The sequence below is a fragment of the Bubalus bubalis genome, chromosome 6 (assembly GCF_019923935.1).
Source record: "Bubalus bubalis isolate 160015118507 breed Murrah chromosome 6, NDDB_SH_1, whole genome shotgun sequence".
Taxonomy (NCBI): domain Eukaryota; kingdom Metazoa; phylum Chordata; class Mammalia; order Artiodactyla; family Bovidae; genus Bubalus; species Bubalus bubalis.
In genome coordinates this window covers 6,898,766-6,913,174 of record NC_059162.1, presented here as the reverse complement: position 1 = coordinate 6,913,174, position 14,409 = coordinate 6,898,766, and the positions used below count along the sequence as shown (strand labels likewise).

Genomic DNA, 14,409 nt, shown 5'->3' with positions numbered 1-14,409 from the left:
AAACTACGAATAAAACCACCATATGACCCAGCGATCCCATTCCTAGGCATATACCCTGAGGAAACCAAATTGAAAATGACACATGGATCCCATTGTTCACTGAAGCACCATTTACAATAGCTAGAGCATGGAAGCAACCTAGATGTCCATCAACGGATGAATGGATAAAGAAATTGTGGTACATATACACAGTGGAGTATTACTCAGCCATAAAAAGGAACACCTTTGAGTCAGTTCTAGTGAGATGGATGAACCTAGAACTTATTATGCAGAGTAAAGTAGGTCAGAAAAAGAAAGATAAATATTGTATTCTAACGCATATATACGGAATTTAGAAAAATGGTTCTGAAGAATTTACTTACAGGGCAGCAGTGGAGAAACAGACATAGAGAATAGACTTATGGACATGGGGAGAGGGGAGGAGAGGGTGAGATGTATGGAAAGTGTAACACAGAAACTTACATTACCATATGTAAAATAGATGGCCAACGGGAATTTGCTGTATGGCTCAGGAAAGTCAGACAGGGGCTCTGTATCAACCTAGAGGGGTGGGATGGGGCAGGAGATGGGAGGGAGGTTCATAAGGGAGGGATATATGTATACCTATGGCTGATTCATGTTGAGGTTTGCCAGAAAACAGCAAAATTCTGTAAAGCAATTATCCTTCAATAAAAAAATAAAAGAGAGAAAAAAAGAAGTGCTGCCATAAGAGATGTATCTTTGTTTGGAGATTTTCTGTTATAAAGATGCCATTTCAAAATTAATCTACAAATCTAATGCAAAGTCATAGAAGCTAAAGTCTTAAACTAACCAGTAAAAGTTTTGAGAGATTAAGCTGAGAGACCTAATAAGACTCCTCCTAACTCTGAAAATAAAGGGTTTGGTTCACTGATTGAAGATCTCCGTCCCTTTCAGTATTCTATGAGTATCTGTGCCCTACTGTAAATAGCTATTGAACTGTAATAGTGCATTGGATTGTACTCGTTGAGGTTTGCTCCACCTCAGAGGATTCTAGGTTTGGCTTTCAGTCCTCCTGCCTGGTCTGGGGTGGGGTTCAGCTCTGAGTGGTTTCAGGGTGCTTTCCACTTAGGAGAGCAGAAGGGGGAAGATCAGAAACTGTACTCAGCTGTGCCCTGCCAGGGGCGCCCGCTGGTGACCGACAGCAGCCCACAGTTCCTTCAGAACCGCTCTCCCCTCCCCTAACGGGAATAGTAGGTTAACTTTTTAAAGCTACTCAGCTTTGAAAAGCAAAACAAAACTGTATTTCTGATTTTGTTCCACTTGGTGTCACTCTTCTTTCTAAGATAGAAGCTTAAAATTTTACTGCTCTGAGCTTCAGCATGTGCGTGCTCAGTCGCTCAGTCATGTCTGACTCTTTGTGACCCCATGGTCTGTAGCCTGCCAGTCTCCTCTGTCCATGGAATTTTCCGGGCAAGAGTACTGGAATGGGTTGCCATTTCCTTCTCCGACTCAGCTTCAGAATCAATTTAAATTCTAAATGATTAGAGAATGCTGAACCTGGAGGGACCTCAGAGATCATCTGGTCAACCCCTTTGATCTAGAAATGAGTTCCAGTACTTAATAAGTTCCAGGCTCTAGGTCCATCATCACATTAGCAGAGGCAGAATTAGAAATGTTTCCCAACTCTTAGTTTTAGTATTATATCACTTTAATAAATCAATTCTTTAATTATGTTTTTGCTGGCAGCTCAAAAACCTTTGAATTGGTCTGCTAACTTTTTTGAGTATTCTAATCATACAGGGATGTAAATATAACCATTCTCTCTTTACTGCCAGTGGGTCCTCTAGGACAAATCCGTTCTCAGTCTTTCTGCCTGTTCTGTGTCTAGCATATAATCTAGTGGTCTCTCAATGAATGAATAAATAAATATTCAGATGCAGCTGAGATATTAAGAGATTGGTAATGTTAAAAAATTTTAGAGATGTTAGAAACCATTTATTTAATCTGTCCTCCCACCCTTTTAATTTAAAAAATCATAGATGTTAAAATATACTTTAAAAAACACCTAAATTAGGGAGTGATTCATAAAGGGTAGTAGAATTGTTTGCAGAGAATTCTTTTTAGTCCTTATTTAATAGTCTCCTGCCTTGGGGAATGAAGTATTTTTAATGAAGTGAGAGCCTTGAGAAAAGACTTAGTGGAGTGGTTTACAAAGGTCCATAGCTGAGAGAGTAGGAATGATTGTTAAAGATAATTTTGTAAAACACTTATAGTAACTTTGAGGTTAAAGTTATTATTTTGAGCTCAGCTTTTCAGGATTTAACTTGTCGGAAGTCAAGAGACCTCTTAATTCTATGCTGCATATCTTTTCTGTAGAATATAACTGACTTCCAACTTCATGTACTTTACAAATGCCTTCTTTTGTAATCTAGACTTTTACAGTATTTGGAGGTTCATGTTGTTATAAAAGCAAACCTTTCACTGGCAGATTAACACTTGGAAAGTAAAGTATGAATATGCTTATTTTTATTTTCCATGGCTGGTCAGGAGTAGGGTTATATAGAAGTGATTGGAAAACTAACCTCATATGTGTGTGTGTGTGTGTGTGTGTGTATGTGTTTTAATGTGGATAGGCGGAATCTGTCCTAGATGCCCTGTCTACTGAGATACCCACTGTATAGAATGTGAAGTGAGAGGTGGTGATGGCTTGATAGACTGGAATTGGAAATAGGCTCATGATTGGTTTAAAACCTTTTGCTGTATGTTTCGCTCAGTTTTATCCACCTCTGTGGTAGAAGGATCCTTTTCACTGAATGCCGTGCTCCTTTCAGGGTGGCAGACAGTGGAACTGCACCGCAGGCCTGTGTGCGCAGTAGCCCAGCCTCACTGGGCCGCACTCAGCGCCTGTGTCTCTAATTGCAGTGTAAACGAAGCGCTCAACAGTGACTCCAGTTGTCTGCAAGGGACTGACTGGCTGTATTTATTTTATGAAATCAGTTGCTGAAGAAAAGCTTTAATTTCGTTGGTATAATTTCATGTATACTTTGGATAGACTTTTCAAGTTGGGGACGGTTTTTTCAAAATACTCTGGAGTATGCTGAATTGTTAATAGAACAAGGCAAAACAAATATTTTCAGATCTTTTAATTGTTTGATTCTTTTGCTGGATATTCATCTCGTCTGAGGCTTGAGTTTTCTATTAGCGCATTGCATAGGGTTCCTTTATAATTGTATTCTAAACACTTAATTTAAGTCAGTGATACGTAAATAGGGTGGTCGGGTATCAGAATCACCTGTGAGGTTTTTTTTAAAAATTACATACTCTTATGTTTTCCCTCTGATTTTGACTAAACACTTTTCTCTCAGCTCCCTCACCATCCTAGAGCCTTTGCTAGATTATCAAATCACTGGTTTTCAGACTTTAAAAAGCACAGAATCTCTTACTTCAAATAAAACCAAGCCTGCAAGACATAAATGTGAGTGGACTTTTCTGATTCAAGTTGGAGTGGGAACCCTGTGACCTGCTTGCTCTAACCCTGCTGCCATCTAGACAAGTGCCTGAAAAATAAGGAATTTGCTATATTCATGAATGAAAACGAAAGCAACACCGTTTTCAAATGAAATAATGACTTGTGCAGTATAAAATGAGAGGCAAAATGCCCTACTTCTTTTGTCTTGTGAATCTCAGAGAGATTTTGTTTCATTTATTCTCAAAGTAGTTGAGTATGACTGAGGATCAATAGTGAAAATATATTAGATGGGGGGATGTAGTTATTCACAGTCCAGTGTGATTTCTTCTGGGCCCTATGTGTGCGATGGAATTTCTGCTCTGCAGTTTAGTTACTTGATAAATAGGAGGGAGATAATTTACCTCTTTCTATTTAAAAAGTAGTCTATCAAATATATAGATGATTATCTAAAGATTCCTCTTGATTTTATACCTTAAAGATAAAGTAAGCAGAACTGTAAACACGATCTTGGAAAATGACAGATCTCCAGCGTAGCACCTGATCAGATTTCTTTCTCTATGGTTTTCTTCCTTTGGTGGGTAGGTGGTGGAGAAAACAAACCCTACAGAACCAGTTGGAGTGGTTTGCAGAGTGGATGGCGTATACCAGGTGGTGGAATATAGTGAGATTTCTCTGGCAACAGCTCAGAAACGAAGCTCAGACGGACGACTGCTGTTCAACGCTGGGAACATTGCCAACCATTTCTTCACTGTACCATTTCTGAGAGATGTTGTCAAGTATGGGCAAGATGGGGGCTTTTAAAAACTTTATTTACTGTTAATCAGAAGCTAAGTCACCTGAGAAGTAGGAAGAAACTTCAAATCCATAATTCATCTTCCTTCCTGAGGATTTCCTTTATCAGATAGAAGTTTACTTGACACTGCGGTTGTTTTTAGTAAGCTATCTCACCAGGTGCAAATTTGTAGCAGCCCATTCTCCCTGTGCATTAACTGGAGTCCAAAGCACTTCTCCCTGTTCTTCTCCTTCCCTCTAACTGTGCTCAGTTCTGGTGAAGTAATGAATAAGAAAGGCAACACCCCCTCTCTCTATCACAACTGGAAACCTCAAAAAATACACATATCTGCCCTACCTCTACGGAATCAGAATTTCTAAAGGTCTATGTAGACATCTGTATTTTTTAAAAAGCTGCCCACACAATTTAATTTAACTGGTTCTCTGACTAGCATTTAGGAACTAGTAGATTGGAAAGTAAAGGAAAAAGAGCTTGAGACCAAGCATGGAAATCAGCATAGTGGTGTCAGCTAATAATAAAGAGTTGTTTTATCCCACCAGATTTTTAAATGAAGGACATCTTCAATATCTGATTGCTTGATTGCTTTTTGGATATTCAAGATGACTGCCTACTGTTTAAAAAGTTACTAAGCTTTACCTGACAATTTCAGCTCCAGTTCCACAATATTTCCTGCTGTGCTTTTTGTAGCTGTGTTACTAATTCACCCATAGTAACTATAAATACTCAATCTTTTCATCTAACACTTGACAGGATCCCAATTGGGGAAACTGGGGCTGACAGTGGAACATTTTTATATAAGACATGGAAATTATGGGAGAGATGTTGTTATGAGCTGTGTGCGTGTGTATTTTTATATTGTAGAGATCATCATTTGATTTTTTAAAGAAATGAATAGGGAAATCTGTTTATTTAATATTTAAATATGAACTGAAATTTAATGACTGCCCTTCCCTTTGAAAGTCTTAGTACTTGTTGATGTATTAGCTCCTGAGTGTGATTATCAGATTCCCTGGCATTTTAAATTTGGAAAGTGATTGTCTTTTTTTTTTTTTCTCCACAGTATTTATGAACCTCAGTTGCAGCACCATGTGGCTCAAAAGAAGATTCCATTTGTGGATTCCCAGGGACAGTTAATTAAGCCAGACAAACCAAATGGAATAAAGATGGAAAAATTTGTCTTTGATATCTTCCAGTTTGCAAAGTAGGTTTCGAATAGCATCAGTAAGATTAAGTATGTCTTGAGATGTTGCTTTTTGCTCTTCTAGGCAGGACACTGTTTTCAGAAAACAGTTGACAGCAGGTGTGTCAGCATGGTGTTTTGACTGTGAGTATATAGTTTAGATTCATTATTATTCTCTAGTATGAAACCGCCAATGCAAGAATATGGTTTGAGTTGCCCATGAGTGCTTTTTAAAATTTTTCAATTATTGTATTATCTGGCTGCCCTGAAAAACTTTGCTAAAGTCTCTTACTTTGGCTGAGAGACAAACAAGGTTGAGATAGAGAATTGGCCCATTTTGTGGTTAGGAGGCCTTTACTGGCTTATGAGTAAATGTTTCAGTGAGAATGTTTTTAACTTATAATTGCTCTCTATTCTCTTGATTAAAGATCACATTAACTTGAGTTGAGATTTGTGTTATATATATATTGTTGGGGAAGGAAATTCTCATTTTGTGTGGAGAAGATAATTCCAAATTTATTTCATCCAAGGATGAACATTATTTCTTTCAGCATTCATTTGAAATTGCATTAAAAGAGGCTGTAATTGAAGACCAAAGGCTTAGCTATGTGGAGAAAAGTCAGAAGCTGTGTATGCAGTTTTACTTCATAATAAAGCAGTGTTTGTATGGTTTCACTCTAGGAAGTTTGTGGTATATGAAGTATTACGGGAAGATGAGTTTTCCCCGCTAAAGAATGCAGACAGTCAGAATGGGAAGGACAACCCTACTACTGCAAGGCATGCTTTGATGTCCCTCCATCACTGCTGGGTCCTCAATGCAGGGGGCCACTTCATAGATGAAAATGGCTCTCGCCTCCCAGCAATTCCCCGGTAGGTTGATGTCTTTGCTTCTTTGTGTGGCTGCCTCCTGTACTTGTCCTCTTGGGCTTCTTTCTCCTCTATCTCGGATGTATTCCTAGAACTTTTAAAAGAGCTAAGTATTGTTGTGGCAGTTCATGATGTGAAGTAATGAAGGCTTGGCCCCTGACACAGAGAGCAATAGCTTTGCTTCCCCTGAAAGAGGAACCTTCTAAAGCTTTTGTTTTTTTGGATGCCCCTCTACCATGTCAGTGAAATGACTCCTACTGAAGAATGGTCAGAAGGTAGTTCTTTTGCTTTGCCACAGGATTAAAGACCATCAGCAGCCACTATGCCACAGGGAAAGAGGATTGATTATTGCTGCCCATATATCTGTGGCCTCAAGTGTTATCTACGAACTCCCCACCCCAAAAGACCTGGCACCCACAGGCTGCCTCTGAGACATACGCATACTTCAGTTCTCCTTGTGGCACTTTCAGATTGCAGAGGGAGGTGCCAGGAAGGGATGTGCATGCTACTTACAGTCACGGATACTCAAACTGTTGAAATGTTTAGGATTTTAGAAGTTTAAAAAAAAAAAAGATCCTTGGAGCTATTCAAATATGAGATAAAGTGCTTTTCAGCTGTCTTATATTTTATGATAAAGCCTCCCTTGATACTTAGAATTCCCCCTTTCTAAATCATTTGATGTTTCTATACTTTTGTCAAAACCGTTTTGCCATAAAATTTATAATTCTTAAGGGATAAAAAGACTATGCACAGAGTGCTAGAATGCCTTGTTAAATGTTTGAACATTGGGTATTGGAACTTACTGGGTTTAACTATTTTTATTAAGAAGGGGCAGTGGTAGACTGTCTCAGTCCAAGGCCACTTCAGGCTCTGTCTTGTCAACAGGCTAGCTCTGTGGCATGTCAAATGTTCCTCATGCTTCATCTTTGACCATTGACGTTTTTTTTTGTTGTTGTTGTGGGTTTTTTTGTTTGTTTGTTTTTCCCCCTCAGATCTCCTTTGCCAAGTTCATTATTTACCGTGAATACATGCCTTTCAGTCAAGTATATTTTGCAGTTCCACTTCATTTTTGTTGTTTGGTTTGTTTCCATTCCCATTAATGCTTATTTATTCCTACATAGCAGTGCTACACATGGAAAGTCAGAGGCCATCACAGCTGATGTCAATCACAAGTAAATATACCAGCCTGCCTGCAGTGCATGGTGGTGGGGCTGTGCTTCCCTCCATACTAACTGGCGTTGTAGTTTAGTGCTCTCTGCCTTTTGGTGGTCTGGGGGTGAAGGGTTGAAGCTGTGGTGGGGTTATTGCTTACTTGGTGGCAGGTCTCTGTCTGGATGGCACTAACTCAGAATCTCAGTGCATGCTGGAAAGGGGAGCATGCTTTTCTAAAGACTCTCACCATAGGTATTTGAGCCTGTACTGACAGGTTTACAAGTGAAAGATAAAATCTAGAGCAGGTCACAGGACAGGAACAACAAATGTGAGTCTGAGTACCCTTTTTAGCATAAGCATCAGCTGGATAAAAATGATATTCTATGGATGTGTCTTACTGAATTAGATATCTGCTCTCAGTACAAAGGCTAACTCTTCCTGACATATTGGATGGCTCTTAATGTGGAAAAACTGTTCTTTTGATTTAGTTTCATAGTAACTGCTCCATTTTTGGTACCTCTGTGTTTATTTTAGTCAGTTATTATCCTGCTCCTAAAGAAAGTACCTTTTTGTCTTAACGGTTGATAATTTTTAGCTAGCAGTAGCATGTACCCTCTCTTATTTGGGTACTGACCAAGTTTGAAAAAGCCATTATCTTTATAGCCAAAGAGACAGCTTGATGTTCTCATTACACTTTGAAAGTTATTTGGTTTAGTTTGAATTTAAAATTTTTAGGATAATTTAAGACATGTGTACAGAGCCAAGGATCTGGAGATGGCATTTATCTCAGAAATAGAGTAGCAGGGATGTCCATTTTGTTGGTGTGTTTTTTCCTGCCTGTGCCACTCATCCTGACCCTGCAGAGACAAGTCCCTATGAGCGTCAGGTGTTTCCGGGATGCGGCCCTGGACGTAAGGAAGTAGACTCAAAGCTGGCTAGTTCCTAGAGCAGCCGTAGGTGACTGTTGCCCCTTGTGCCATGGCAGCTGGGACAGAGAGCCTTTTGTCATTTTCTGTCCCATCCATCATTTTTAATATGTGGAAGCAAGCTGCTTTTACAATTTGACAAAATAAAGTTTTGATCCTGAATTTCCTTTTCATTGAAACACAGCTTTCAGTCTGTTAAGTGAGATAGCTTCTTAAGTATACAACTGAAAACAACAGGGAGTGATCCCAGCTAAGATACAAAGTGTTTTAAACGTTATTTAATTCTTGTTTGAGTTCTTTATTTCACACTCCCTCACCCTCATTTACTTCATTTGTAGTCATTTCTTGAATAGTTAAACTGAAATCAAAGTTTGGCCCCAAATGAGATCATGGACTTAAGAATAGGTCTTCCTAAATTCTTAGCACTAAAGGATACTCTCAGAGAATAGAAAAAGATTATTTAAAAATGAGAGATGAAAGGGAAGTATTTTTTTATAAAACTGGGAAGAAGCAGCTTGGAGGTATTCTGAAAGAAGGGAAGGCAGGATGCTAAATTTTGACAAAATGACATTATTTTTATTTATCACCTTACACCTGCTCAGCAGTGTTAGCTACCAAAAGGATGTTTGACTAAAGAATAGGGGACAGCTAATTTGCCTGAGATTTTACATTTGGTAATGGTAGCTCCTGTCTTTTCTGCTCTCTGGCACCCAGCTTGCTTAGTTTTGTGGGGGATATCTGTGATATGGGAAGTTATATTCAAGTTGTTTACGTGTTCCTTGGGTTCAGAAACATCTTCAGTTAATTACTGGCACACTAAATCCTTTAGGGGTTCAGGTGGGACTGGGCTATATACATCTTATCAATGGAATGGGCCCTCATTTTCCCATCTGGTTTTATGTGACTCCAAGCTGTCCCCAGAGGGTCTGGACCAGACCTCTTGAGCTCTTTTGATAAAATCTGACACATATCTACATCTCAGGCTGTGGAGACAAATACTCCATTTCTTAATTCATCTTTTACTTGAATTAGTCTCCCATCTGTCTGCCCTCATAGTTCATTTGTTCATTCAGTCAACAAGCATTTGCAGGCCTGCACACAGACCTTCAGGTACTGAAATCCCAGGGGCTGAAGAAGCGTACATAAGAGAAATTAGTCATTTCTTACAGCCTCCTGGGAGATTCAAGATGCACATACATTAAAGTAAGTAAATCATCAGACCGTGATGTTGTTTATGTGTTAAATGTATGGTATAAATAGTAATTACCCTAGGAGCATGTGACTTATCACATGTCTAATAAATTTATTTGTTTTTATAAATAAATGAATGAGAACAATCACTGTACAATGCAGTGGTCAAAGCAAAGTTGGGGCTCGAGTTAAGTCTTGGAGGGTGGGTATGATTTGGATAGTTAAAAGGACCATAGTTGAGAATGACTTGCAATAATCTAAAGTGCCTGTGTCTAGCCTGGTTTGACTGGGAAGTAGCAGGCAAATGAGTTGGAGTAGGGTGTAGAGTGCCTGGAAGGCTCACTAAATGGTTGTTTGGAGAAAGATTGGGTGTGGCTGACTTCAGAAGGTCTCTGATTTTATTGACCCCACCAAACCCTCAGACTTACATATTTGGTGAAACAAAGGGGAGCTAATGGTTTGAGGCTGCAAAAGACTAGATTTTTTGTGGGCCCTGTATCTTACTGGTAAAATTCTCAAAATGGTGAAACATCTCGAGGTTAGTGACTTTAAACATACTAAAAGCACTCTTAATTGACTTTTGTGTTATGTAATTTAGGAACTGTAAATGTTAGAGTGTGATCTAGAGGAAGCAAGTGGTGACTTCAGCTTTGCCTTCACTGGGGTGCAGTGAAGGGACTTTGAAAAGTAACAGTGAAGCTCCCTGAAACATTGAATAAGTCAGCTCAGCTAATCTGGGAGATGTGGGCTGTACTGGGAGATAATCTAACCGACCTTTTATTCCAATTAGAATTTTCTGTAGTGAAGGACATGTTCTATATCTGTGCTGTCCAGTTTGGTAGTCGCTAGCTGTTCATGGCTACTGAGCACTTGAAATGTGGTTATTATGAATGAGAGACTGAATTTTGAATTAATTTTTAAAATTTTAATTAATCCAAGTTTAAATAACAGTATGTGGCTAGTGGTCGTTGTATTGGACAGGGTAGCTTTAGAATGCCGGCCAACATTTGCACCTAACATGCGAGGTTGTGACAAGGATTAAAAGGGAAATTCGAAGGATTCAAATTGTCTGGCTGTGAGCCTGGAATGCAGTGTGTACTCAAGAAATAGTCCTTTCTTTATGGAATTAAAATTTGGAAACTATAAAAAATAGTGTGTACATTAAGGGATAAGTATATCAAGGTTGGTGAAGTACTGTGAAGAGCTACTGGTGATTACTGGCATGCATCCCAGGTAGTGCCCTTTGAACCACAATGAGTTTGTATTAATTTACTCCCCAAGAAATTCAGTGATCATGAGGGTAGGAGCTACTCTAATTGTTGAGGAGAATTTTGTTGCAGGCTTCTCAGAGGGAAGTTATAATCTGTATTTTCACTCTGGCAAGCAACATGGGAAGCAAAATCTTCAACATGTCTGATTTTTTTCTTAGCTTGAAGGATGCCAATGATGTGCCAATCCAGTGTGAAATCTCTCCTCTTATCTCCTATGCTGGAGAAGTAAGTCTACTTTGTTCTTTTCCCTATTCTTTTAAAATTAGGATTGTGATACTGTTTTATGTTGAAGTAGAGTTGTCCTTGGGTTTCCATGGTAGCTCAGCTGGTAAAGAATCCACCTACAATGCAGGAGACCTGGGTTTGATCCCTGGGCTGGGAAGATCCCCTGGAGGAGGGCATGGCAACCCACTGCAGTATTCTTGCATGGAGAATGCATGGACAGAGAAGCCTGGTGGGCTACAGTCCTTGGGGTCCCAAAGAGTTGGATATGACTGAGCAACTAAGCACAGCACAGCACAGCACAGAGTTGTCCTTGGAGAAGATACAGCATTTTCCAGTGGGCATCCCCTGAGGAACTCATCCTGAGAATGAGAAACCTCTTGGAAAATTCCTGGTATGGCTTGTATCAGTGGCTTAGTTGCCATGAACAGAATGTTCAATGTTTAGTTCATTTTACCTGTACATTAAAATATAGTGGTCTTTTAAAAATAAGCCTTGCTTTTTAGGTAAATCTTCTGGCTTTTTTCAGTGCAATATAATTAAAAAAAAATTTTTTTCAGTGGGTCTGCTTTGTTCATACACTTAGTACTTTCACTTTTAAGACCAGGGGATGTAGGGGTCCTTTTTAATATGTACAGGGTTTTGTTTTTGTTTTTGTTTCTGGAGATCCTTGTCAGCTTGCTTAGTTCTAGCATCAGAAATAGCCACCTTGCTTAGAATGTTATCTGTTGGGTGATGATTATAGGAAGAATGACTGTCATCTTATTAACTTTAAATATTATGTTATAATAAGAACATTTTTCCCTCTTTTTGTTGTTTGTTTTATGCTTCCATAAATAGGCCATTAAACCCAGGTTTAAAAGTAAACCAAATAGAGTTTTTTATTGACTTTTAAATTTTTGTATCTCAGTCCAACTTTTAGCATTCATGCTTTACGTCATTATTATAGCCTCTACATCCAGCACTATGTGACTTGTGTTGATCAGTGTTCTAACTATGTTTTTATTTCGACCCTTCTTTTAGGGACTAGAAAGTTATGTGGCAGATAAAGAATTTCATGCACCTTTAATCATTGATGAGAATGGAGTCCATGAGCTGGTGAAGAATGGTATATGAGCCAGATACTAAATAAGTTCCACCACAATAAGAATAGCTTTTATTTTTGATAGACTGACTGTGAGCCCACAGGACCTCTCCTGGAATACTCATGTTTGAATATACACAGGCTTTCATTTTGCTTGTTGAACTCTTGTAACTACTACATATTTCATAAGATCCAGATGACTGAACTTCAGAAAGCATTTTTATGATTCACAGCTGATTGAAGGTCTTATTTATATTTTTCAATTGTATTTTTTTTCCAAGCTAAGGAAAACATTGGCCATCTTGAAATTTCTTACAACTTAAGTATAGTCAGGGTGTTCAACATCACTTTACTTGGAGCTGGAAGCATTTGTTTTGAAATTGTACATAGTAATAATATGTCATTGTACATGTCAAAAGGTTTCTATGGTACTAAAAGTTTGTTTTATTTTATCAAAAATTAAATTTTTTTAAGAAAATAATTGGACAGTAAAATAAACTTTTCTTCTTGTCTCAAGTGTCATTTGTACTGTGAAGAAATTATTCCATTGGGAAAATATGAAACTTTGGAGAAACTTTGAGATAATACAAGAAAAACCAAATTAATATTTCTATGACTACAGTCTTCCAGCTTTTTATTGATTATCTAACTTTTGACTTTATCCTCCTATCACTTTATAATAGTAGGAGATGGCTTCGCCCTTCTCCAGGACTTATTGGGCAGTGTCCTGAAACATTTTTTGTTATCATAACTGAGAGGGTAGAGTGGTAGTACTGGCATCTAATGAATAGAGATGAGGAATATTCCTACCCATCTTACAATGCACAGGACAACCCCTTATAAACAAGAATTAATCTGGCTCAAACTGTAAAGGTTGAAAAACCTTGTTTTATATCACTGCTTTATTCTCTTTTGCTCAAATATTTGGTGACACTTGGAATTTAAAAAGATTGTAATTTTTGCATTTCCTCAGCAAGTTAATCACGAACATCCAGGTTTTTGGTATGTTTGTTTGCTTTCAGCTAGAGGATTAAAGGGCTTCCATGGTGGCTTAGCATCTGCCTGCAATGAGGGAGACCTGGGTTCAATCCCTGAGTTGGGAAGATCCCCTGGAGGAGGGCATGGCAATCCCCTGGAGGAGGGCATGGCAACCCACTCCAGTGTTCTTGCCAGGAGAATCCCCATGTGCAGAGGAGCCTGGTGGGCTACAGTCCATGGGGTTGCAAAGAGTTGGACATGACTGAGCTGTCGACTAAGCACAGAGGATTAAAAAGAGAAAGATGGTTCTTTAAATATAGGCCATAGGTCACTGGATATTAGTAAGGGTCCTCTATGTCTAAAATGTAGTTTGCATAAAAATATTGAGCTTTATAAATGCATTTTATATAGCCTTTAAGTATTGACCAAAAGCATAAAAATTGATAACTGGATAAATGAAAAACATTTTAAAATTATGTCTAGAGAAGAGATTAATAAATTTCATTTTCTGTTGATAAGATATCACAAGATAGAATGTCATGGATGATCCTCTGTTCTCTAGAGGTACAAAGTTTAAGGATCCCTTTTTTCCTTTGGTTCAGCTCAATTCAGTCACTTTGTCGTGTCCGACTGTTTGCGACCCCATGGACTGCAGCACGCCAGGCCTGCCTGTCCATCAACTCCCAGAGCTTGTTCAAACTCATGTCCATTAAGTCGGTGATGCCTTCTAACTATCTCATCTTCTGTTGTCCCCTTCTCTTCCCGCCTTCAATCTTTCCCAGCATCAGGGTCTTTTCAAATGAGTCAGTTCTTGGCATCAGGTGGCCAAATTATTGGAGTTCTAGCTTCAGGCATTAGTCCTTCCAATGAATATTCAGGACTTATCTCCTTTAGGATGGACTGGTTGGATCTCCTTGCAGTCCAAGGGATTCTCAAGAGTCTTCTCCAACACCACAGTTCAAAAGCATCAATTCTTCGGCCCTCAGCTTTCTTCACAGTCCAACTCTTACATCCATACATGACTACTGGAAAACCATAGCTTTGACTAGACGGACCTTTGTTGGCAAAGTAATGTCTCTACTTTTTAATGAGCTGTCTAGGTTGGTCATAACTTTTCTTCCAAGGGGTAAGCGTCTTTTAATTTCATGGCTGCAGTCACCATCTGCAGTGATTTTGGAGCCCAAAAAAATAAAGTCTGACATTGTTTCTACTGTTTCCCCATCTATTTCCCATGAAGTGATGGGACCAGATGCCATGATCTTCGTTTTCTGAATGTTGAGTTTTAAGCCAAGTTTTTCATTCTCCTCTTTCACTT

General features: G+C 38.8%; 1 protein-coding gene across 5 annotated transcripts in view; it reads left to right on the top strand.

Annotated features, from left to right (window-relative positions):
- UAP1 (UDP-N-acetylglucosamine pyrophosphorylase 1) overlaps positions 1-12,632 on the top strand; it is a 32,889-nt gene extending 20,257 nt beyond the window's left edge. Inside the window, exons 6-12 of one of the 5 annotated variants that reach the window (XR_003109874.3) lie at positions 4,013-4,206; positions 5,284-5,424; positions 6,085-6,273; positions 7,395-7,442; positions 9,405-9,551; positions 10,969-11,035; positions 12,056-12,167. Coding sequence is in view for 3 of the 5 variants with exons in the window: in XM_006054488.4 (XP_006054550.1) it covers positions 4,013-4,206; positions 5,284-5,424; positions 6,085-6,273; positions 7,392-7,442; positions 10,969-11,035; positions 12,056-12,148 (735 nt within the window). In the remaining 2 variants the exon portion in view is untranslated. Of the gene's footprint in view, positions 1-4,012; positions 4,207-5,283; positions 5,425-6,084; positions 6,274-7,391; positions 7,443-9,404; positions 9,552-10,968; positions 11,036-12,055 lie in introns of all 5 variants that reach the window. The other 4 variants (XR_327210.4, XM_006054489.4, XM_006054488.4 and 1 more) reach the window with 4 other exon arrangements.
- Positions 12,633-14,409: the final 1,777 nt, after the last annotated feature.